The sequence below is a fragment of the Schistocerca serialis genome, chromosome 4, assembly GCF_023864345.2.
Source record: "Schistocerca serialis cubense isolate TAMUIC-IGC-003099 chromosome 4, iqSchSeri2.2, whole genome shotgun sequence".
NCBI classification, from domain to species: domain Eukaryota; kingdom Metazoa; phylum Arthropoda; class Insecta; order Orthoptera; family Acrididae; genus Schistocerca; species Schistocerca serialis.
The window spans coordinates 6,249,633-6,275,996 of NC_064641.1; the positions used below are offsets into that span (position 1 = coordinate 6,249,633).

The window sequence follows — 26,364 nt, forward strand, 5'->3', positions numbered from 1 at the left end:
GGTTCCCCTGCCTAACGAGTATATCCAGCACTTTAAAAAATACTGAAACACGCACAAGACAGATTTTAACACCTCAAATATCACATATACCGGATGTCACAAAGAAAAACAAACCACTGGAAATAGTAACATGGGGCATTTCACAGACTTAACAATCCTCCATCAAAACATGCAATCAATAAAAAATAAAAATACAACTATTAGAAGTTGAGCTCCAATCTCTGAACTGCACAGTAGTTTGTATTACTGAGAACTGGAGTAGACACAAATCCAACATGTAGATTTATCAAAGGCAAACTCTTACTGCAGAACTACATCAAGGGGTGGAGGATCATGCATTTATATCAGAAAAGGAACATAGTTCAAATCAAGACATGACCTCAGTACCGTAAGTGGAGAGAAACACTTTGAAATATCAGGTATTGAATTAACAGGGCTCGATATCACCAAGAAATTAATCATTTTGTGTGTGTATAGATCTCCCAGTGGTAGTGTGGACACTTTTTTCAATAAGTTAACAGAAGTTCTACATAAAGTCTCAAGTACAAAGGTCAACAAAATTCTGTGTGGGGATATTAACATCAACACTAACATCACAAATGAATCCAGCAGCACCTTCATAAACATCCTTCAAATTTTGGGCATGTCCCTATTGGTCAATAGTGCAACAAGGGTTACCACAACGACTTCATCAGTAATTGACCATGTGGCCACAAATACCGACAGGGAAAAATGTGATGTAGCTGTAAAAGATCTCGAACTGTCAGACCATCTCTGTCAAATAACAACAGTAAAATCAGGCATCGAATCATTCCCTAACTACAAGCCTACAAATGACATCTATCAGAAATCAAAATAAAAGATTTTTCAAAAGAACTAGAAAACAAAGCTGGGACGAAGTGTATAAGGAAACCAATGTGAATATGAAATTCTCTTTAAATTGAACTTTGAAAAAGCATTTCCAAAAGTTTGCATGTCTGTATCAACATCTCACAAAAACAGATGGATAACAGCAGGTATTAAGAAGTCCTCCTGAACACTTAAACACCTCAATTCCATGAAAAAGATTTGCAATGATCCAGAATTCTTAGATTTCTATCATAGATACAAAAATATCTATAGGAAGGTGCCGATTGCTGCAAAAAAGTCATTTAATGACAAAGTAATATATAATGCAGAGAATACAAGCAAAGCAGTCTGGGATGCTATAAAAAACGAAATGGGGAGAGGCAAACAAACACAGAATAACATACTGCTATGGGAGGGGGATAAAGCAATAAATGATCCGCAGCACTTAGCAAACTATGTAAATGAGCATTTTTCAAGTATTGCAGAGAAGGTACAGCAAAAATTCCCCCAAACAAATTTAACACCTGTAAATAATGTTGCACTAAATACAATGATGTTACTTCCAACCACAGAGAATGAAGTCAGTAAAACATTTGAGAACTAAAAAATAAAAAGTCAGTAGGCCTAGATGAAGTACCAATGTGTGTACTGAAACAATGCATAGGGATTATACAAGGCTCTTTAACAAATATAATAAATGAATCCTTCACATCAGGGGCATTTCCAGGGGAGTTACAACAGGCAAGAGTAGTACCTTCGATTAAGAAAGGTAATGCAGAAGACGTAGAAAATTACTGGCCCATTTCCCTGCTGCCAGCATTCTCAAAAATAATAGAAGCAATTATGAAAGACAGATTAATGAATTACCTGAAAAAAATACAATCTTTTAAGCAAATCACAGTTTGGTTTCCAAAGTGGAAAAAATATGGAGTCAGCCATAGTAGAATTCACAAAAGTTGTACTTGATGCTCTTGATAGAGATGAGTGTGTCACAGGCATATTTTTGGCTCTTTCTAAGGCGTTTGATACAGTCGACCACAAGATTCTATTAAATAAATTAGAAGCATTAGGAATAAGAAGAGTAGCTAATGACTGGTTTCAATCATAACTCACAGATAGGGTACAAAGAGTAGAGATAACACATAGTTCAAATAGTTCTAAACATTTAGTAAAAACTTATCAGAACCAAAATACGTTAATATAGGGGTTCCGCAAGGTAGCATATTAGGACCAATACTGTTCCTAATATACATCAATGACTTTCCCAGTAGTGTCACTCACGGTGAAAAAATCCTCTTCGCTGATGACAGCAATATTATAGTCACTGAGAAAACAAGAGAACTCCTTGCCGAGAAAGCAAACGAAACTCTCAAGGAAATTTATGATTGGTCAATAAGTAATAAAGTGACATTGAACATAAAGAAAACTAATGCCATGAATTTCAGTTTGAAGAGGAAAAATGACAATGTTAAATTAAATGTAGATGGCACCTCTACAGGCTGTGTTACAAATGCAAAATTTCTAGGAATGAATATTGATTCTCAGCTGAAGTGGTGTGGGCACACAAAGATACTTGCAAACAGAATGTCATCAGCATGTTATGCCCTTAGAATCCTATCATCAGTGTGTAACACGCAGTCTCTTTTAGTTACGTATTATTCATATGTACACTCAATTCTTAGCTATGGCATTCATTTTTGGGGAACAAATGCACAAAATATGAACACAATTTTCAAACTCCAGAAAAGAGCCATAAGAACCATAACCAAAAATGGTAGTTGAGCTTATTGTAAAGGTCTGTTCAAAACAATGGGGATTTTAACTGCTCCATGTGAATATATTTACCAATCAGTTATATACATCAAAAATAACATTAGTAATCAGAATGAGATTTTCACTCTGCAGTGGAGTGTGCGCTGATATGAAACTTCCTGGCAGATTAAAACTGTGTGCCCGACCGAGACTCGAACTCGGGGCCTTTGCCTTTCGCGGGCAAGTGCTCTACCAACTGAGCTACCGAAGCACGACTCATGCCCGGTACTCAAAGCTTTACTTCTGCCAGTATCTCGTCTCCTACTTTCCAAACTTTACAGAAGCTCTCCTGCGGACATTGCAGAACTGCAAGTTTGGAAAGTAGGAGACGATATATTGGCAGAAGTAAAGCTGTGAGTACCGGGCGTGAGTCGTGCTTTGGTAGCTCAGTTGGTAGAGCACTTGCCCGCGAAAGGCAAAGGTCCCGAGTTCGAGTCTCGGTTGGGCACACAGTTTTAATCTGCCAGGAAGTTTCATATCAGTGCACACTCCGCTGCAGAGTGAAAATCTCATTCTGGAAACACCCCCAGGCTGTGGCTAAGCCAAGTCTCCGCTATATCCTTTCTTTCAGGAGTGCTAGTTCTGCAAGGTTCACAGGAGAGCTTCTGTAAAGTTTGGAAGGTAGGAGACGAGATACTGGCAGAAGTAAAGCTGTGAGTACCGGGCGTGAGTCGTGCTTCGGTAGCTCAGATGGTAGAGCACTTGCCCGCAAAAGGCAAAGGTTCCGAGTTCGAGTCTCGGTTGGCACACAGTTTTAATCTGCCAGGAAGTTTCAACATTAGTAATTTCTGCACAAACAGCTCTGTCCATGACCATGCAACAAGAGATAGACTCAACTTACATTCACAAATAAAAAATAAACATAAAACTCAAAACAGCATTTTCTACCAAGGCATAAAACTGTACAATAAATTATCAAAAGAGATTAAAGAAATTGCAAAATTACACTTATTTAAAAAGGCAGCTAAAAAGTACCTGTTATGCAATATATTTTATACATTGAAGGATTACTTAGCTAAAACAGAGTAGGGGTTTGATAAAAAAAAATGTTATACAAATAAATAATAATAACAATGATTATAAAATATTCAACATTTCACATAACACCTTCACTTCATGCTTTTTCCTTCTTTTTTTCCTTTCTAGAAATACTTACCCCCAAGCTATGAATAGCACAATACTAACATCTCTTCCTCTTTCTGAGCAAAACATCTCGCTCAGTATGGAGGGATGCTGACCCACCATTTCAGAATAGCAAATGGGAAGTTGCAGTACAGAAAATGGCCCAGAGATCACCTGTGTGTGTGTGTGTGTGTGTGTGTGTGTGTGTGTGTGTGTGTAGTGAGTGAGTGAAGTATTATGAAACAATGTGTGTATAGTGTGTGCAGTGACTGATAGTGAGCTATGAGTGAACAATGTGGCATTACATTATTTAATAAGTTATTTGTAAAAATAAGTATTGTATACCAGGAGTAAATCTAATGATTGTCTCTAACTACAAGTCTGTAAATATATGTGTATACAAATTAGCTTATTTTAAATTGATCTAAATTTGTAAATACTTTGACATGTCCTATATCCTTGTAGAAAGAGATCTATGGATGAATAAAGCTGCTGATGCTGATACTACTACTACTACTACTACTACTACTACTACTACCACCACCACTACTTTCATGCTTAATGGACAGCAAAACCATGTACAGTGTTAAGGCCTCAGCCACGGCTGATGCAACATGTGTGTATAACTCTTTCCATACAATTCTTCGGGGCATGCTGTTATCATGTCAGATACAATTTTTGGGCTACTTGTACGTTGGAAGTCGCTTTAAATCTTTTTCTGTTGCTCTGGAGCATTGGGAGATGCGTTTTACACATTCTCAAGTCTCAGCCACACACTTACCTATATACCTTCTCATGTCAGAAATTTCATGGCTATTTTCGCGAGCTTATGTATTTCATTCTCAGAAAAATTGTTAGTAAGTTACTCTTGTGTTTATAAACACTGAATGCAATTTTCATGTTTCCCACATTATGTATGTTAAATGTCAATTAAAAATTACTTCTAAATCAAGTTTTTGGTTTAATACAACCCTTATAACTACTCAAAGTAGCATTATACTCCACTCTAAGTTGCGTGAACCCATTGTAAGGTTATTTTTTGATGGAGATGTGTCAAATGTACTTCCATGTAGCTTGACAATAAGCTTCAAGAATAGACATTATTTTCAGTTTATTTATCACTTCCAAAAAAGGGAAGTGAAATCTCCTCCTTTCTACAATTTCTTTTAATGTGTCCAGAATGAGATTTTCACTCTGCAGCAGAGTGTGCGCTGATATGAAACTTCCTGGCAGATTAAAACTGTGTGCCCAACCGAGACTCGAACTCGGGACCTTTGCAAAGGTCCCGAGTTCGAGTCTCGGTCGGGTTCACAGTTTTAATCTGCCAGGAAGTTTCTTTTAATGTGCTTTTCTTAACTGAAATTCATGCCCCCAGAGACTGAAAAGAAAATTCAGAATTACTTTTCTGTTCAGTTACTTTACAAAAATTAACTGTTTGAAATTAAGGGGTTCCTTTGTATGTTAGCGGAAATCTGTTAAGATCAGTTTTTGCTTTTGAATCAGATTCAAATTAGGACAAATTAAATTAGTATATTTACCTCTTCCAGAACAGGAACAATCATTAGACTTGAACCCCACAAAAACTGCTCATCCAAACTATGGGTAGCTGCATCCTGCACAAATCTGCAAAAAACAACCCAGATTTCACACATTTTTACAGGCAGCTACTAGATGGCACTACTGGTATGTAAAACATTGTTGCTGTTTAACAATTTGTCATTTGTTATTGCAAAAACAATAGAAGCTCATAAACTGACCGAATAATATGTTTATAGTGAGCATTTACAGACACAGTGTTGGAGAAAATATGAAAATTTTGTGTGAATGTCTTTTAGAGATTTTAAGACAGATATCTGTATACGAGATCATAGCAGGAGGCAAAGTCTGCATGTATTCATTCAAGCTGGAACTATGTATTCATACAAGCTGGGAACTAAATGGCAGTTAACTGTCTGAATGTTTCACAATTCACCAAAACCAACAAAATTGGTTAGTTTGTAAAGCACATCCAAGGAAATGGTTGTTTGTATCCTTGGTTACACTGGAGATGTTGCAATCACTGCTTTAGAAGATTGAAGAACAGCTAACACTGAATTGTATACAACAATTTGTTTGCCACAAGACACCAAAGAGGTCAGGAACAACAAGCAAAAATGTTGCATCATTTTTCATTGTAAACACTGGCTTTCAAATCATGGTTTCTAGAACTGGCTTCAACAGATGGAATAGCACATAAATTTTAACAGTAAATATCTTGACAAACAATAAAACCATTTTTACAAGAAAATTGTATCCTTTAATTGTTTTGTAAAAAATCAAAAGGATCTCCTGTGCAATGAAAAAAATGTGTAAAATGAGCAGTAAACAAAATTCCACCTATACCACAATGTCATTTATTAACAACACTATCAGTTTTGGAAGATTAATTCTCCATGTTGAAGAATCGTTCAAACAGAATTACATTATTGAAACAATCCAGCCATAAAATATCTCAAATCAATACTGTAACATTACAATATTTTCCCCAAAATTATAAATTACTTTAAAGTGGATAATTACAATCCCATAGCAAAGTATAAACTACCAGCCTTGAATTATACTTGGACAGCTGTTTGAAACAAATGACTGAGCCAGTTAAACCTGCAGTCTCTATAAGCATAATAATTCAGTGCATGGTATATTAGGAATTAATTACAAGCCATTACTTTCTTCATTATCACATTCCCAAAGCACCACGATGACATTACATATTAACTTTGAACATAAAAACTGAATATACCTAACCATATATTATATATCTAAAAACAAAGATGATGTGACTTACCGAATGAAAGCGCTGGCAGGTCGATAGACACACAAACAAACACAAACGTACACACAAAATTCTAGCTTTCGCAACAAACGGTTGCTTCGTCAGGAAAGAGGGAAGGAGAGGGAAAGACGAAAGGAAGTGGGTTTTAAGGGAGAGGGTAAGGAGTCATTCCAATCCCGGGAGCGGAAAGACTTACCTTAGGGGGAAAAAAGGACGGGTATACACTCGCACACACACACATATCCATCCACACATATACAGACACAAGCAGACATATTTAAAGACAAAGAGTTTGGGCAGAGATGTCAGTCGCGGCGGAAGTGCAGAGGCAAAGATGATGTTGAATGACAGTGTTGCAACAAACTGTCCATTCGCATGAATGGACAACAGTGTTGCAACAAACTGTCCATTCGCATGAATGGACACAGGCAGACAGTGTTTGTTGGTAATGAGGATCACCCTGTGGCTAAACATGCCTTGGTGCACGGCCAGCACATCTTGGCACAGTGTTACACCATCTGGGTTATCTGGATACTTCCCACCAACACCAACCTATCCGAACTCCGGAGATGGGAACTTGCTCTTCAACATATCCTCTCTTCCCGTTACCCACCAGGCCTCAATCTCCGCTAATTTCAAGTTGCCGGCACTCATACCTCACCTGTCATTCAACATCATCTTTGCCTCTGCACTTCCGCCTCGACTGACATCTCTGCCCAAACTCTTTGTCTTTAAATATGTCTGCTTGTGTCTGTATATGTGTGGATGGATATGTGTGTGTGTGCGCGAGTGTATACCCGTCCTTTTTTCCCCCTAAAGTAAGTCTTTCCGCTATCGGGATAGGAATGACTCCTTTTGTCTTTCCCTCTCCTTCCCTCTTTCCTGACAAAGCAGCCGTTTGTTGCGAAAGCTAGAATTTTGTGTGTATGTTTGTGTGTCTATCGACCTGCCAGCGCTTTCGTTTGGTAAGTCACATCATCTTTGTTTTTAGATATATTTTTCCCACGTGGAATGTTTCCCTCTATTATATTGATATCATTAATTTGAACCCAACAATTACATTTGTTATTGTCACTGTTGCATTTCAAAATCTTTTCTGTCGTCTTATTTTCTCTTTCTGTTTTTGCCAGTAGTTTCACTTTGTATTCACCTTCTCCTTTTTACCGTAATCTGCTATACAATTTTATCCCGCCTATATATACTCAATAATACGTAACCCACTTCCAAACCATAACCAAAAAAATTTTTTTGCCGCTTTCAACACTACCGCCGCTATAAAATCCACCATTTCTAGTTCACAAACAGTTCCTTTCACCTTTTAAACAACCATTTCGGCTAGTTCTAACAACTTTCGCTTTATTTCCATTTCCGTTTTTCCCACATCACTGATAATTTTTAGCCGCTTCCCACAGGTTTTAACGTCATTATTTCTTCTTCAGACAATTGTTAGCCTCATTTTCATAATCTGCCACCACAAAACCACTCCTTTTAATATATTACACGCAGTTTTTTCAAAATTTTCCCGAATTTCTCCGTCCTATAACGTGTTTTGGCAGCAACATAACCACCTAACCTTCGTGCACATCGTTGTCTACCAACCCAAGTCCAACATAGCCCAGCTGTAACCAACACTTTTTCGCCTTTTTTCACACCAAATCTCCAGTTACTTTCCAGTTCACCTTTATCTCTCCCCATATATTTTCATTTTCATTTTCATTTCAGCCTCATGTTACACTTTCCATCTAATACCATGTCACCCTCACAACACCCCCACAACAACCCCATTAAGTTTTATTTACATGCCCTCCACAAACATGCCTTCGCCCTAGCCAGATTACGCTCCCATATTCTATTTTCTCAGGCTTGTCTGACATCTGGCATTACCCCCAAAGGCCTCACACTTAAAGTTCCCATCTCTGGCTGCAACCCTTCTTTCCATCAGTCCCTATACCAGTTCCAAACTGAACAATCCATTGCCCTCACCCACCTAATCCTTCACCTACACATCAACTCAGCCAATGAACACACCCGTCAACTCCTATCCTTAATAAAAGTCCTTAATCTTTCCTCTCCCACATCCACACCAGCTGTTCAGAGCATCCTCCTACAGGCCAACCGTAAATTAGAACAGCATGCCACCCTCCACCTCAAAAAACTATCCAATCTCCTGGTTTCCCACCTCCGGAAAGGCAACTCACTCACCCTTCACAACCTTTCCAGCAAACCTCAACCTCCTCTCATTGCACACAAACCCAGTCTCTCCCATCTACTCAATCTCCCACTTCCAGCTCCACTCCCTCCAAAACCTCTAAATTCCGATCAACACAATCTGGAACCACAACACCCTAATTCAGTAATTAACCTTTCCTCCAAACCTCTCTCCCAATCCGAAACCTCTGTCCTATCCAAAGGCCTCACCTTCAGCCCCACTCCCAGATTCAACCAAACAGCCCTCGTCAAAGATTTACTGTCCTACACTCGTACTCTCTGCTGGAAATATCACTTTGCCACGAAGAAAAATGATCCTAATCCTACCCCTAATGATCCAACTCCCCAAGACACCATCCAAATTGAACCCTGCCTGGAACAGTTCCGTCCTCCGTCGCAGCGGGACCCACCTCCTCTTCCTCAAAATCACCCTCTCCAAACTTTCCAGGAATTTCTGACTTCCAGCCTTGCATCTCAATCCTTCTTAAAAAACCTTAATCCTACTCCCAACACCACCACTGCTGAAGTCCAGGCTATCCGTGATCTGAAGGCTGACTGATCCATCGTCATTCTTCCGGCGGACAAGGGTTCCACGACCGTGGTACTTGATCGTCGGGAGTATGTGGCTGAGGGACTGCATCAGCTTTCAGACAACACCACATACAAAGTTTGCCAAGGTAACCCCATTCCCGATGTCCAGGCGGAGCTTCAAGGAATCCTCAGAACCTTAGGCCCCCTGCAAAACCTTTCACCTGACTCCAACAACCTCCTGACCCCACCGACACCCCGCACCCCTACCTTCTACCTAAAATCCACAAACCCAATCATCCCGGCCGCCCCATTGTAGTTGGTTACCAAGCCCCCACAGAACGTATCTCTGCCTACGTAGATAAACATCTTCAACCCATTACATGCAGTCTCCCATCCTTCATCAAAGACACCAACCACTTTCTCGAACGCCTGGAATCCTTACCAAATCTGTTACCCCCGGAAACCATCCTTGTAACCATTGATGCCACTTCCTTATACACAAATATTCCGCACGTCCAGGGCCTCGCTGCGATGGAGCATTTCCTTTCACGCCGATCACCTGCCACCCTACCTAAAACCTCTTTCCTCATCACCTTAGCCAGCTTCATCCTGACCCACAACTTCTTCACTTTTGAAGGCCAGACATACCAACAATTAAAGGGAACAGCCATGGGTACCAGGATGGCCCCCTCGTACGCCAACCCATTCATGGGTCGCTTAGACGAAGCCTTCTTGGTTACCCAGGCCTGCCAACCCAAAGTTTGGTACAGATTTATTGATGACATCTTCATGATCTGGACTCACAGTGAAGAACAGAATTTCCTCTCCAACCTCAACTCCTTTGGTTCCATCAGATTCACCTGGTCCTACTCCAAATCCCATGCCACTTTCCTTGACGTTGACCTCCACCTGTCCAGTGGCCAGCTTCACATGTCCGTCCACATCAAACCCACCAACAAGCAACAGTACCTCCATTATGACAGCTGCCACCCATTCCACATCAAACGGTCCCTTCCCTACAGCCTGGGTCTTCGTGGCAAACGAATCTGCTCCAGTCCGGAATCCCTGAACCATTACACCAACAACCTGACAACAGCTTTCGCAACTACCCTCCCGACCTGGTACAGAAGCAAATAACCAGAGCCACTTCCTCATCCCCTCAAACCCAGAATCCCCCACAGAAGAACCACAAAAGTGCCCCACTTGTGACAGGATACTTTCCGGGACAGGACCAGACTCTGAATGTGGCTCTCCAGCAGGGATACGACTTCCTCAAATCCTGCCCTGAAATGAGATCCATCCTTCATGAAATCCTCCCCACTCCGCCAAGAGTGTCTTTCCGCCGTCCACCTAACCTTCGTAACCTGTTAGTTCATCCCTATGAAATCCCCAAACCACCTTCCCTAACCTCTGGCTCCTACCCTTGTAACCGCCCCCGGTGTAAAACCTGTCCCATGCACCCTCCCACCACCACCTACTCCAGTCCTGTAGCCCGGAAGGTGTACACGATCAAAGGCAGAGCCACGTGTGAAAGCACCCACGTGATTTACCAACTGACCTGCCTACACTGTGAAGCTTTCTATGTGGGAATGACCAGCAACAAACTGTCCATACGCATGAATGGACACAGGCAGACAGTGTTTGTTGGTAATGAGGATCACCCTGTGGCTAAACATGTTTTGGTGCACGGCCAGCACATCTTGGCATAGTGTTACACCGTCCGGGTTATCTGGATACTTCCCACCAACACCAACCTATCTGAACTCCGGAGATGGTAACTTGCTCTTCAATATATCCTCTCTTCCCGTTACCCACCAGGCCTCCGCTAATTTCAAGTTGCCGGCACTCATACCTCTCCTGTCACTCAACATCATCTTTGCCTCTGCACTTCCGCCTCGACTGACATCTCTGCCCAAACTCTTTGTCTTTAAATATGTCTGCTCGTGTCTGTATATGTGTGAATGGATATGTGTGTGTGTGCGCGAGTGTATACCCGTCCTTTTTTCCCCCTAAGGTAAGTCTTTCCGCTCCCGGGATTGGAATGACTCCTTCCCTCTTTCCTGACGAAGCAACCGTTTGTTGCGAAAGCTAGAATTTTGTGTGTATGTTTGTGTTTGTTTGTGTGTCTATCGACCTGCCAGTGCTTTCGTTCGGTAAGTCACATCATCTTTGTTTTTAGATATATTTTTCCCACGTGGAATGTTTCCCTCCATTATATTGTAACCATATATTAATATTAAATTGAACTGGAATTACTTCATTTTCTTGCTCAAAGTTATTACACAAAATTGGCCTTGTGCTCTTGACATGTGGCAACATAGGAAGTAATTCCTTGTCAATAGTTGTTATTATACATATGCTCAAAATAAACATGCCCTCTTGTTAACAATTCACATTCAGTCATGGGAAAACATCATTTACTTAAAATTTGAAAATGCTTTTAAAATGGTTACTCTTCTACTCTATGAATTTTTATGCTCATGAAATCACATCAAATTCGGTTAGAACTACTGTAATATCGATTGTTTCAATACTCAAGTGTATGTTTCCCCACAGAGAGATACTCAACTGCACTGTTGAGAAGAGAGTGTTATGGTACAACTTGACTAAGAGAAGGGATTGATTGGTAGGAAATATCCCGAGGTATCATCGAGGAATAATCAGTCTGTTTATGAAGGGAATTATGGAGAGTAAATATTGTAGAGGGAGACCAAAGCTTGAATAATGTAAGCAGTTTCAAATGAATTTAGGCTGCATTAGTTATGCAGAGGTGAAGAGACTTGCACAGGACAGACTAGAATGGAGAGCTGCATTAAACCAGTCTTCAGACTAAAGTCTACAGCACCATTGTTTTCTTTCAGCTTGTTTACAGATTTATAGTTATTTTTACTCACTTTTATCTTTTAAATAACTCCACAGATAAAAATCGCAAGCAGACAAATCGAGCAAGCTACGTTCCCCCAAAGCTTTGCTCGTAGTGCATTCTTTTGGGAAGGCTTCACAAATACAAGACAGTGACTGACAAGATATGTGGCATGTAGTTTCACTTTGCTTTCATGTTCATTTAACTGAGGATATTAATTTGAAGATATTAGAATGTATTGGCAGTGGTTTCAAAGAACATTGTACTGATGATTTGACAACCAGAACTGCACACCAAACTTCAACTGCCCAAGAGCAGAGTTGACCGTCAAGGGGTGTAACACACACTGCTATGCACAACAAGCTCGATTTCAATGGCTGCTTTACAATGCAAGACATCTGGCTCCTTCCCCCCACACCAGCTTTTCTGAACAACCTAGATGTAAGTTACCTTTACAACATGTCCTTTGTTCCCATGGGAATGATCCTAGGTTGATAATATCTTATCTAAATGGAATCTATCGACACCATCTTTTCGCAAGAATATTCCAGTGCCAATTTTGGCGTATTTGCACAATTCTCAGTTTTTACAGGGGAGCCTGGTATTTTAATATACTTTTCAGCTGTCACAACTTTGCTTTATGTTTGAAGCTAATGGGGACATTTTGTATACTCACACTGCCACAAAATGAAAAGTTCAGAAAATTAACATCCTGATACTACTTGTAATTTAAATAAAAATAAATAAAATCACAACTTTTGAGCACTAAAATAATTTTGCATCACATATTGATGCACAAGTTCTATTTTTATTGTATGCAATAAATAACACAGTATATACCTCTATATTTACAATGAGATCAAAATTACACTGTTATACATTAACATCTTTGGTCACGTGGTTGTGCCAAGACAGACAAATATACTGTTCTAAATCAGTCATGGTATGCTGTTTGATATAACTGTTGGAGGTTTGAGTGCAATATATGTAAACCTTTCTTTGTGACAGGAAACAGGTAAGTCACAAGGGTTTTTGATGAAACATTGTAATAAATCAAAAAATCAAAATAAAAGAGTTTATTTCAGTCTGAACCTGAATAACGGAAATCTGGGATGAATTATTACAGCCCCTAAATGACTGTTGCAAGTGAAAGATAAGTAATCCAGAATATTATAGTATAACACACTTACAGTGGAATTTAAATAATATACAATATTAATCTTGATTCACTACGATTGCATGGTAATATTCTTTTTGATTATTTGCTTCCACACCATGTGAGGGTGTTCTACAGTAATTCCTTTCGCTTAAATCTCCACTAAACCTCTGCCCCACACCCACCTCAACCTGCCCCAGGAGCATAACTTTACTCACACTGCACTCATGCCCTCTACCCAATAGTCTCCCCTTCCTCTGTTCTGTTGCCTCTTCCCAATCCACGCCTCCAGGTCACTGCATACTGCATGAACTCATTGGTGCAAGTGCTGGTGTATCGCATTCCTATCACTTCCACCTACATTCCTATTCTGTGCATCTGTTGCTCCCCCTACCATATTCCTTTGCATGAACTCATTGGCGCAAGTGCTGGTGTATCGCATTCCTATCACTTCCACCTACATTCCTATTCTGTGCATCTGTTGCTCCCCCTACCATATTCCTTTGCATGAACTCATTGGCGCAAGTGCTGGTGTATCGCATTCCTATCACTTCCACCTACATTCCTATTCTGTGCATCTGTTGCTCCCCCTACCATATTCCTTTACCACACACCTGCATCAGCAACCCTTCCCCAACACCATCTGGGTGTGTGTTTCCTCCCTATAATTTGTCCGAAAGCTAGCAACATTTTCAGACTCATTTATGTGCCTGTTGTATGTGATTTGTTACCTTTATTCCTAAACTATTTACATTTATGAAATAGGATAGATTGCTAGTCACCACACAGGAGAGGTATTGAGAGGTAGATAGATACATTGAAAGAAGACATTGGAAATTATAAGCTATTGGACAAAGTTGTTATTCAGATGTAGAAAACACACACACACACACACACACACACACACACACACATATTCATACATGCAAAACTACAGTAATACTGTACTTAAGACCATGGTCTAAGCGTAGGATCTTTGACTATGACACCAGAGATGCTGAGTTAATCCCAACCCCTGCCAAGATTTTGAATAAAAATCATCAGTTATGGCAAACACCTGCAGTACAAGGAGTCACCGTCATTCTGCCAACAGTCTTGTCAAAAAAGGATAGAGAAATGGATAGAGGTTAAGGACATCCTCTTGCCCTCAGGGTGGTAAACTGTCTTTAAAGGTGGAAGAATCAGTAACAATCAGCAACATGAGGACACAAGAGGCAATGGAAACAAATTCATTGACAAAAGAAAATGTGTATCTGTAGGACATGCAGACTTCAGAAAACAAGCCCAAGGTGACCATTTACTTTGCAAAGAATTCATTATGTCTCCTGTTTGGATCTATGGGTTGGACTGCCCTGGGTGGTGTTGAGGAGGATGGATAACCTTAATGCTCTACAAAATCAGATGTTGGAAAGTTAGGTCTCTGAATATTGCAAGGAAATTGGAGAATCTGAAAAAGAGAGTTGAAGAGATAGGCTAGACTCTGGAGGAACTAGTGGAATGAAGTTGAAAGATAGCAATGTCTTGTCAGACTATTAAAGGATAATAATAATAGCATCTGTGAATGTAACAATTTTTCACCATAACGTAGGAGGACTTACAAACAAAGTTAACAAAATTTCTGTTCTTTTAGATGACCCACAAGAGATAAAGGATGCTGATGTTCTATGCTTTAGTGAACACCTCATGAGAGATGTCGAAATGTTACAGCTCAGTGGTTACTGCCTTGCAGCACCTTACTGCAGGTCTATCATGAAGAATGGTGGAGTAGTAATACACTTAAAAAATAACATATAATATACCACACTAGATTTAAAGAGTCACTGTATTGAACAAGGTATTGAAATATGTGGTGTAGAAATTACTATAAGTGACTGTACAGTTGTAGTGTTAGCACTATACAGAGCTCCCTCAGGGAACACTAATGTGTTCCTGAGGCACTTAGATTCTGTCTTATCCCAAGTTTACTCAAAATCTAAGGATTTAATAATTACAGGTGATTTCGATGTAGATTTCCTAAATGAAAGCAATGCTAAAGCAGATTTAGAACATCTAGTTGATTCTTCTAATCTGATGACAGTAGTAAATTCTCCAACTAGAGTTACAGAGAACTGCCAAAGTCTGATTGACAATATATTTATAGATAAGACAAGAGTCAACAATATCGGTGTACGTCCAATTCTTGGCCTTTCTGATCATGGAGGTCAGCTGTTTACTTTCACTGACATCAATCTGTGCAACAGTTCTGAGAATTCTTGGAAATCTTTTAGGATAATAAATGATGAAACCATCAAAAATTTCAACAAAAGCCTGTGTGTAGATTGGAGTCCAGTTTTCAATGAAGCAGATGTGAACAAAAAGTATAATATATTTCTAAATGAATTTATGTCCATTGTTGAAGCCACTTTTCCTAAACAAAATAAAAAATATATAATTAGAAACAGTCATGTAACTATCAATAAGTCATGGATCACTGCAGGGATAAAAACATCCTGCAGAACAAAGAGGGTGCTATACAATTCCCTCAGAACTTGTAATGATCCACAAAAACGTCAGCACTACAAACTTTACTGCAGCATCCTAAAGAAGGTAATAAATACGTCAAAAAATATGTGCATTAAGTCTGAAATTGAAAGTGAGAAAACAAAATAAAAACAATTTGGAATGTAATAAAGCGGGAAATTGGGAAAAAAAAAAACAGGGAACAGGACACCCATAGAACTTAAACAAGGTATCAATATTGTAAAGAAACCTGAAATGGTTGCAGAGATCTTCAACAGGCACTTTTTGTCAGCAGCAGAGAAGACAGGCTGTAAAGGTTCTGGAGATGAGTCATTGGCTCTTCTACAGAAAGCTATCAGTAATAGACCCTCACAGGTATCCTTATCTCATGTTACAGTAAAAAGAGATTGAAAGAATTATTACCCCATTAAAAAATAAAAAATCTGTCGGTGTGGACAATATATCCTATAAAATATTGAAATGTTGCTATAAATATATAAGTCAAGTCTTATGCAACATATTCAATGCTTCGCTACAAGAAGGAATTGCCCCTGACAGGCTAAAACTAGCTGTAGTGATACCACTCTTTAAAAAAGGTGAGAAAGACAATGTTACAAATTATCGCCCAATCTCCCTTTTAACTATCTTTTCAAAAATTCTTGAAAAACGGATTCACAGGTTGATTGTCAATCCTCTCAGCTTCTACAATATTCTTAGTACAGAACAAGCAATATTCTCTTTCACTAATCAAATACTGGAAGCCATGAACAAAAAGATGTCTCCAGTAGGTATTTTTTGTGACCTCTCTAAAGCCTTTGATTGTGTAGAATATTATGGTTTGGGTGGTACCATTGGTTTGTGGATCAGAGCATACCTAAAGGACCAAAACCAGACTGTAATGCTGAATGGCACATCCGGAGAACCTGCCTCATCTGAGTGGGGCACAGTAAGTTGTGGTGTGCCACAAGTCTCTGTTTTGGGTCCATTGCTGTTTCTCATCTTCATTAATGATCTCCCACTTTATTCTGATACAAAGAATAAATTTATTCTTTTTGCAGATGACACTACAATTCTAATTGATGATTTTACAAACAACAATCTTGGACAAACTACAAACGAAGTTTTCAATTATATAGTAAATTGGTTTTATTCAAATGGTCTCTCACTCAATACAGATAAAACCCTTTATATGAGATTCCATACTCCGCAAAGAAATCTGGAAGAAATTAACATTAAGTGTAGAGATCAAGCAATACAAAAAGTTGAGGTTACAAAATACTTGGGTGCTTACATAGACAGCAAATGTAATTGGTCGACACACACTCTTCATCTTTACCAAACACTTAGCTCAGCAATATTTGCACTACGGGTTATTGCTTCAGTGGCTGACGTAGATACCATTAAGGCTTCTTACTTCGGCTATTTTCATTCATTAATGGCATATGCTATTATATTCTGGGGGAACCAACCTCTCGCAAAAAAAAAAAAAAGAGCCATCAGAATAATGAGTGGTGTCCATCACAGACACTCTTGTAGATGCTTGTTTCGAAATATGGGGATCCTTACCACCGCTTCACAGTATATCTTTTCTTTGTTGACCTTTGTCTGTAATAACCATTCTATCTACAAAGATAACAGCCAATTTCATAACTATAACACAAGGACCAAAAACAGTCTGCACATTGAATTGAAAAGTCTCACTATGGTTCAAAAAGGAGCTTACTACTCCAGTATTAAGCTGTTTAATGCTCTCCCACCACACATCAAATGCCTTAACAATAGATTGCCAGCATTCAAACAAACTCTCATGGAGTACCTGATAGAGAAATCTTTTTATACAATTGATGAATATGTGAAAGAAAATGCATATAATCACTAAACTTGCAAGTGTTGTATAAATAGTATAATTAATTTTGTTTTGAATAGGCATATGAAAATTGTTTATTGGTATTTCTGTATTTCCCTTGGAATAGTTACCTAAAACTCCCTCTGAAACCCTCAACAACCTCTGGTTCTTTTAACTTACTAGGGCCTAGTCTCCTTAATTTCCTACCTATGTGCAGTCTCTTGAGTTCAGCACCATAAGATTAAATCTCTATAATTTCTCTGTCTTTTTTCAACGTATATCTTGACTTGTTCCACATTTCTGAATGTTCTCCTTCTTGATGGGCTCTATGGAACACAATGAATAACTAAATAAATAAATAAATTTGCAATATAACTTCTCCAATAAGGAAATACTGTTTTTGTATCGTTGCTGTCTTTTATCCCAACACCACTTGCCTTATTTAAGATATGCTTTCACGTCTTGATTAACATGCATTATTTCTTGTGCTGCATTAGCAATATGTAGGCTGATCAGGGCAATAATTTAATTAGAGACAAACTTTGCAACGCAGGCGATAGGACAGCTCTTAGCACTTGATCGAAGCATTATGCAACACATGTAACTCAAATTATTTTGTGTCAGATATCTGTGAGTAAGTCTGAGTTTGGAGCAAATAAAAATATGTCTTATTCTTTTGATTTTGTTCATATATCACGTTCATCCCCCCGCCATGAACCATGGACCTTGCTGTTGGTGGGGAGAGTCAGACAGACATGTGGTTCCTGAAGGGGGCAGAAGTTGTCTTGCTGCACTGGTACTGCGAACAGCTGTAAGTAAGGGGAAACTATAGTCGTAGTTTCTCTCCAGAGCATGTAACTCTTCTGTATGGTTAAATGATGATGGTACTCTCTTGAGTAAAATATTATGTAGGTAAAATAGTCCCCTACACAGATCTCTGGGCAGGGTCTACTCAGGAGGATGTCATCATCAGGAGAAGCAAAACTGGTGTTCTACAGATTGGAGTGTGGAATGTCAGATCCCTTAATCGGGCAATAGAAAATTTAAAACGGGGAATGGGTAGGTCAAAGTTACATATAGTGGGAATTAGTGAAGTTTGGTCAGGTGAATAAATGGTCATAAATACAAAATCAAATAGGGTAATGAAGGAGTAGCTTTAATAATGAATAACAAAATAAGAATGTGGATAAAATTGGTTGTAGTGATTCCTCTCTTTAAAAAGGTGATAAAAATAATGCTACAAACTATCACCCTATATCCCTATTAACTACCTTCTCGACAATTCTTGAAAAACTCATCCGCAGGAGGATTGTAGACCATCTCAACTTCCACAGTATCTTAAGCAAAAATCAGTTTGGTTTTCGTGCTGCTCTTTGAATGGGGCACGATAACGTGTGGTGTGCCTCAAGGCTCTGTTTTGGGCCCACTGCTATTCCTCATCTTCATTAATGATCTTTCTCTTTCAGAAACCAAGTTTTGGAAGCCATTAACAAAGAAATGTCTCCAGTGGGTATTTTTTGTGATCTTACGAAAGTCTTTGACTGTGTAAACCACCAAATTCTTTTGAAAATGGCAGAATACTGTGCTGTTGGCTTGCGGCTACAATCATATCTAAAGGATCGGAAGCAGACTGTAATGCTAAATGGCTCTTCTGGAGAACCTGCCTCGTCTGAATGGGGCACGATAACGTGTGGTGTGCCTCAAGGCTCTGTTTTGGGCCCACTGCTATTCCTCATCTTCATTAATGATCTTCCTCTTTGTCCTGAGACAAACAGCAAATTTACCCTGTTTGCTGATGATACCATAATTCTAATTGATGATTTGATAGATCACAATCTTGAACAAACTACAAATACTGTTTTTAATGACATCTTAAATTGGTTCTCCTCAAATGGTCTCTCACTCAATGCAAATAAAACTCATTACATGAGGTTCCATACATCACAAAGTAATCTCGACGAAATTAACATAAAATGTAGAGATCAAACAATACAGAAAGTTGAAGATGCAAAATTCCTGGGTGCTTATATAGACAGCAAATGTAATTGGTCAGTTCACATTCTTCATCTATGTAGAAAACTTAGCTCAGCAACATTTGCATTACAGGTAATTTCTTCAGTGGCTGAAGTTGATGCCATTAAGGTTGCCTACTTTGGCTACTTCCACTCATTGACGTCATATGCTATCATATTCTGGGGGAACCAACCACTTGCAGAGAAAAAGTTCTCACCGTCCAAAAAAAAAGCAATCAGAATAATGTGTGGGGTCCATCAAAGACACTCTTGCAGGCACTTGTTTCGAAAGATAGGTATCCTAACAACTGCCTCACAGTATATTTTTTCCTTGCTGACCTTTGTGTGCAAAAATTATTCTATCTACCAAGACAACACCAGAAACAAAAACAATCTACATGTCGAAATGAAACGCCTCACCCTGGTACAAAAAGGAGTTTACTACTCCAGCATTAATCTGTTCATTGCTCTCCCACTACATATCAAATGTGTTCATACAGAACTACCAAAATTTACACAAGTTCTCTCAAAGATTACCTGACAGAGAAATCCTTTGATACTGTGGATGAATATTTGAAAGAAGATGTATACCATTACTAAACTTATTGTGTCTAGAACTGGCTCAATTGATTTTATTGAGCATTTGAGCATTATCACACTTTTTGTGACAACAGATTGGCTGTACCTGTATTTACTCTTGTAGGCCTAATATCTGATTTAACTTTGTGCTCTTATTTATAACCTTTATTTGAAACTCCTTTTTCTGTTAAATGGTTGTTATGTTATCTAAACTGAAAGAACCAGAGATTGTACAGAGTTTCAGGGAGAGCATAAGGGAACAATTGACAGGAATCGGGGAAAGAAATACAGTAGAAGAAGAATGGGTAGCTTTGAGAATAAAATAGTGAAGGCAGCAGAGGATCAAGTAAGTAAAAAGACGAGGGCTAGTAGAAATCCTTGGGTAACAGAAGAGATACTGAATTTAATTGACGAAAGGAGAAAATACAAAAATGCAGCAAGTGAAGCGGGCAAAAACGAATACAAACGTCTCAAAAATGAGATCGACAGGAAGTGCAAAACGGCTAAGCAGGGATGGCTAGAGGACAAATGTAAGGATGTAGAGGCTTATCTCACTAGGGGTAAGATAGATACTGCCTACAGGAAAATTAAAGAGACCTCTGGAGAAAAGAGAACCACTTGTATGAATATCAAGACCTCAGATGGAAACCCAGTTCTAAGCAAAGAAGGGAAAGCAGAAAGGTGGAAGGAGTATATAGAGGGTCTATACAGGGGCGATGTTCTTGAGGACAATATTATGGAAATGGAAGACCTAAGTCGAAACAAGGCCCCGGGAGTCGACAACATTCCATTAGAACTACTGACAGCCTTGAGAGAGCCAGTCCTGACAAAACCCTACCATCTCATGAGCAAGATGTATGAGACAGGCGAAATTCCCTCAGACTTTAAGAAGAATATAGTAATTCCAATCCCCAAGAAAGCAGGTGTTGACAGATGTGAAAAATTACCGAACTATCAGTTTAATAAGTCACAGCTGCAAAATACTAATGCCAATTCTTTACAGAGGAATGGAAAAAACTGGTAGAAGCCGACCTCGGGGAAGATCAGTTTGGATTCTGTAGAAATGTTGGAACACGTGAGGCAATACTGACCCTACGACTTATCTTAGAAGAAAGATTAAGGAAAGGCAAACCTACGTTTCTTGCATTTGTAGACTTAGAGAAAGCTTTTGACAAAGTTGACAGGAATACTCTCTTTCAAATTCTGAAGGTGGCAGGGGTAAAATACAGGGAGCGAAAGGATGTTTACAATTTGTACAGAAAGCAAATGGCAGTTATAAGAGTCAAGGGACACGAAAGGGAAGCAGTGGTTGGGAAGGGAGTGAGACAGGGTTGTAGCCTCTCCCCGATGCTATTCAATCTGTATATTGAGCAAGCAATAAAGGAAACAAAAGAAAAGTTTGTAGTAGGTATTAAAATCCATGGAGAAGAAATAAAAACTTTGAGGTTCGCCGATGACATTGTAATTCTGTCAGAGACAGCAATGGACTTGGAATAGCAGTTGAACGGAATGGACAGTGTCTTGAAAGGAGGATATAAGATGAACATCAACAAAAGCAAAACAAGGATAATGGAATGTAGTCAAATTAAGTCAGGTGATGCTGACGGAATTAGATTAGGAAATGAGACACTTGAAGTGGTAAAGGAGTTTTGCTTTTTGGGGAGCAAAATAACTGATGATGGTCGAAGTAGAGAGGATATAAAATGTAGACTGGCAATGGCGAGGAAAGCGTTTCTGAAGAAGAGAAATTTATTAACATCGAGTATAGATTTAAGTGTCAGGAAGTCATTTCTGAAAGTATTTGTATGGAGTGTAGCCATGTATGGAAGTGAAACATGGACAATAAATAGTTTAGACAAGAAGAGAATAGAAACTTTCAAAAAAGGGTGCTTCAGAAGAATGCTGATGATTAAATGGGTAGATCACATAACTAATGAGGAGGTATTGAATAGAATTGGGCAGAAGAGGAGTTTGTGGCACAACTTGACTATAAGAAGGGATCGGTTGGTAGGACATGTTCTGAGGCACCGAGGGATCTCCAATTTAGTACTGGAGGGCAGCGCGGAGGGTAAAAATTGTAGAGGGAGACCAAGAGATGAATACACCAAGCAGATTCAGAAGGACATAGGCTGCAGTAGGTACTGGGAGATGAAGCAGTTTGCACAGGGTAGAGTAGCATGGAGAGCTGCATCAAACCAGTCTCAGGACTGAAGACCACAACAACAACATGTTATCTAGCTGACATTGTATCTATTACTGTACTTATAGTATGTCTTACTTAAACTTGGCATTGAATTGCCCTTGTATTTATTGTAAGTTTAAATTGAAACGTGTGCAATTTGATACTTTCCATATCCTTGTGATTGAATCACTAACTGGATCCACAGAACATGAAATAAATAAATAAGCTACTGTGAACAGCATAGTGAATGCATTATTGTAGCAAAGATGGAGATGAAGCCACCACAGTAGTAGAAGTTTATATGCAACTAGCTCCACAGATGATGAAAAGATTGAAGAAAAATTATGATGAGATAAAAGAAATTATTCAGATAGTTAAGGGCAATGAAAATTTAATACTGATGGGGGACGAGAACTCTACAGTAACAAAAGGAACAGAAGGAAAAATTGTAGCTGAATATGTACTGGGCAACAGGAATGAACGAGGTAGAGTTCTGCGAGAACTTTATTTAATCCACAAATATGAAAAGTCAGTAGTCAACTACACAAGAAAACTTTTATTTGGTTTACTGACTTCGTAAGTTTATACTGTCATCTTCAGAAGTGAGGTATGCTCAAGTCATTGGTAAGCCATTGTCAAAATAAGAATCAGACAGTAGTGCCCTTTGCTACAGAGTCAAAAAACACAATAACATCTCTAAAAAACAGATTTTAAATTGTAAGACATTTAAAGGGACAGATGTGGACTTAGACCACAATATATTGGTTATGAACTGTAGAGTAAAACTGAAGAAATTACAAAAAGGTAGGAAATTAAGGAGATGGGACCTGGATAAACTGAAAGAACCAGAGCTTGTTGAGAGTTTTAAAGGGAGTATTAGGCAACAATTGACAAGAACAGGGGAAAAGAATACAGTAGAGGATGAATGGGTAGCTTTCAGAAATGAAATAGTGAAGGCAGCAGAGATTGAATATGTAAGAAGGCAAGGCCTAGAAAAAATCTTTGGATAAAACAGGGGATATTGCATTTAACTGATGAATGGAGAAAATATAAAAATGCAGTAAATGGAGCAGATGAAAGGGAATATAAACGTATAAAAAAATGAAATTGACAGGAAGTGCAAAGTGGTTTAGCAGGAATGGCTAGAGGACAAATGTTAAGATTTAGGAGCATTTATCACAAGGGGCAAGATAGATACCACCTACAGGCAAATTAAAGAGGGCTTTGCAGAAAATATAAACAGCTGTATCAATATCAAGAGCTGATATAAGAAACCAGTCCTAAGCAAGGAAGGGAAAACTGAAAGGTGGAAAGAGTACACAGATAGTCTATATACAAGGGAGATGTACTTCAGGTCAGTGTTACAGAAATGGAAGAGGACGTAGATGAAGATGAGACAGGAGATACAATACTGTGAGAAGAATCTGACAGAGCACTGAAAGACCTAAGTCAAACTAAGGCTCCGGGAGTAAACTACATCCCATCGTAATGTGGGAGAGCCAAAAAGACTCTTCCATCCGATATGCAAGATATACGAGACAGGCGACATACGCTCAGACTTCAGGGTGAATATAGTAACTTCACATCCAAATAAAGTAGGTGCTGACAGGTGTGAATATTAATGAACTATCAAACAACGGAAAATCCAGGATGGAATGTAACAATATTAGAGAAGGAAAGTTGCTACTCACCTACAGCAGAGATGCTGAGTCGAGATAGGTAAAAAAAAAAAAAAAAGGGCATTACCTACAAACAAATCCGGGGTAGGGCTATGGGCACCCGCATGGCAATACCCTATGCCAACCTATTCATGGGCCATGTAGAGGAATCCTTCCTAAAAACCCAGAATCCTAAACCCCTCACCTTATTTCAGATTCACTGATGACATCAATGTTATCTGGATTGAAGGTGAGGACACCCTATCCACATTCCTCCAGCTTTTGATTATGTTAACTGTATAAGGTACAGCCTACCCCAGGAGTCAAATGAAATGTCCGACACCACCTTTTTTTAAAATTATGCACATATAATAAATTAAATAACTAATCAAAAGTAATTGAAGTAATAAGTCCTTATAAATAAATAACTAGAGATTGCTGAGATGTTAGCATGAAAAATCAATGCTTCTAATTAACAAAATTTCAATCTAAAAATCCAGTAATCTTAGACCTCACTATCTTGAGAAACAGCTTAAAAGTTATTACCAAGCAATGTAGTTTCATTTGTTATTTATTTTTATGTCTTCCTCTATAATTAATATTCCTTGTAATAACATTTCTAATTAACTCTCCAATTGTTCAAATACAGTTTTCCATTTTCAGAATTTGTGGCATTATTTGTGTACATTCTATTTATATAATCAGGCAAAGCACGAGCTCTGTACTACTATTACATGTTAGTAACCAAATCTAAACTGTAATTAATTATGTAACTAAAATAATACAAGATACATTACTGTAATTAAAGTTCAGAATGATTTTCTTGTGGAAAACTAAAGATATTACTCTAAAAGATTGTCATTGAATATTGTATTTTATACCTTATTCAGCTGTAACATCAGTTTCTTTATGTTTTGTAAATTTTAATTGTAACATCAAAATTGTATAAAAGTAATAATGCTTTATTTTGGAAGCTATTGTTAAAATTCTGTATAAAGCAATGGAATGATGCTGTGATGAGTCAGTTTTGAAGTTACTTTTGGAAATCAAAGAGATCAGTGAAGTCAGTCAGTGTTTTGTTTGCATGACGAGTGTGCAGTTTGGATGTCAATTAATGTGAATAAATTTTTTGAAGCGTTAAAATTTCGCATTCATTCATCAATGGACCAGGCAGAAGAAACTTAAGTTAAGTAACATTCAACATGAATCGTTGCAACTGGAATACTATCTTTGAAATTCCAAAGTTAGCAGAGGTAAAATACAAGGAGTGAAAGGCTATTTACAACTTGTACAGAAACTAAATGGCAAAGAGTTGAGGGGCATGAAAGGCAAACGGGAGTTGTAGCTTATTGTTGATGTTATTCAGTTTGCACATTGAGCAACAAGAGAAGAAAACCAAAGAAAAATTTGGAGTACGAATTAAAGTCCAGAGAGAAGAAATAAAAATTTCAAGTTTTGCCAATGACATTGTAATTCTCCCAGAGACAGCAAAAGTCTTGTAAGAGCAGTTGAATGGAATTGACAGTGTCTTGAAAGGAGGACATAAGATGAACATCAACAAAAGTGAAACAAGAATAATAGAACGTAGTCAAATTAAATAGATGATGCTGAGGGAATTAGATTAAGGAAAACAAGAAACTTAAAGTAGTAGATGAGTTTTCTATTTGGGCAGCAAAATAACTGATTATGACCAAAGTAGAGAGGATATAAAATGTAGACTGGCAATGGCCAGAAAAAGAGTTTCTGAAGAAGAGAAGTTTGTTAACACTGAATACAGATTTAAGTGTCAGGAAATCTTTCCTGAAAATTTTGTATGGAGTGTAGCCATGTGTGGAAGTGAAACATGGATGATCAAGAGTGTAGACAAGACGAGACTAGAAGCTTTTGAAATATGGTGCTACAGAAAAATGCTGAAGATTAGATAGGTAGATCACACAACTAATGAGGAGGTACAAAATAGACATAGAGAGCTGCATCAAACCAGTCTTCAGACTGAACAAAGACCAAAACAACAATGTCACACTTATCTAAATTCAACACTGAAAATGTTATTCACTGGAAAGTTTGTAAATGTGATCAAGAAATACGTATCTTCTTAAAATTTGTTTCTGTAAACAAAACTAAAATGAAAAACATAGTGCACCTGATACAGAACGTACCTGTCTACATTGAATGGTTTGTGGGTTTGGATGAGTTGAAGGGAAATGTAAGACTAGGCATGTGTACTATGTGGCA

General features: G+C 38.5%; 1 protein-coding gene across 1 annotated transcript in view; it reads right to left on the minus strand.

Annotated features, from left to right (window-relative positions):
• Positions 1-26,364, minus strand: part of LOC126473741 (lysosomal alpha-glucosidase-like) — a 134,026-nt gene that overhangs the window by 26,426 nt on the left and 81,236 nt on the right. The window contains exon 14 of the mRNA XM_050100989.1: positions 5,322-5,406. Within this exon, the coding sequence (XP_049956946.1) occupies positions 5,322-5,406 (85 nt within the window). The remainder of the gene's footprint in view (positions 1-5,321; positions 5,407-26,364) is intronic.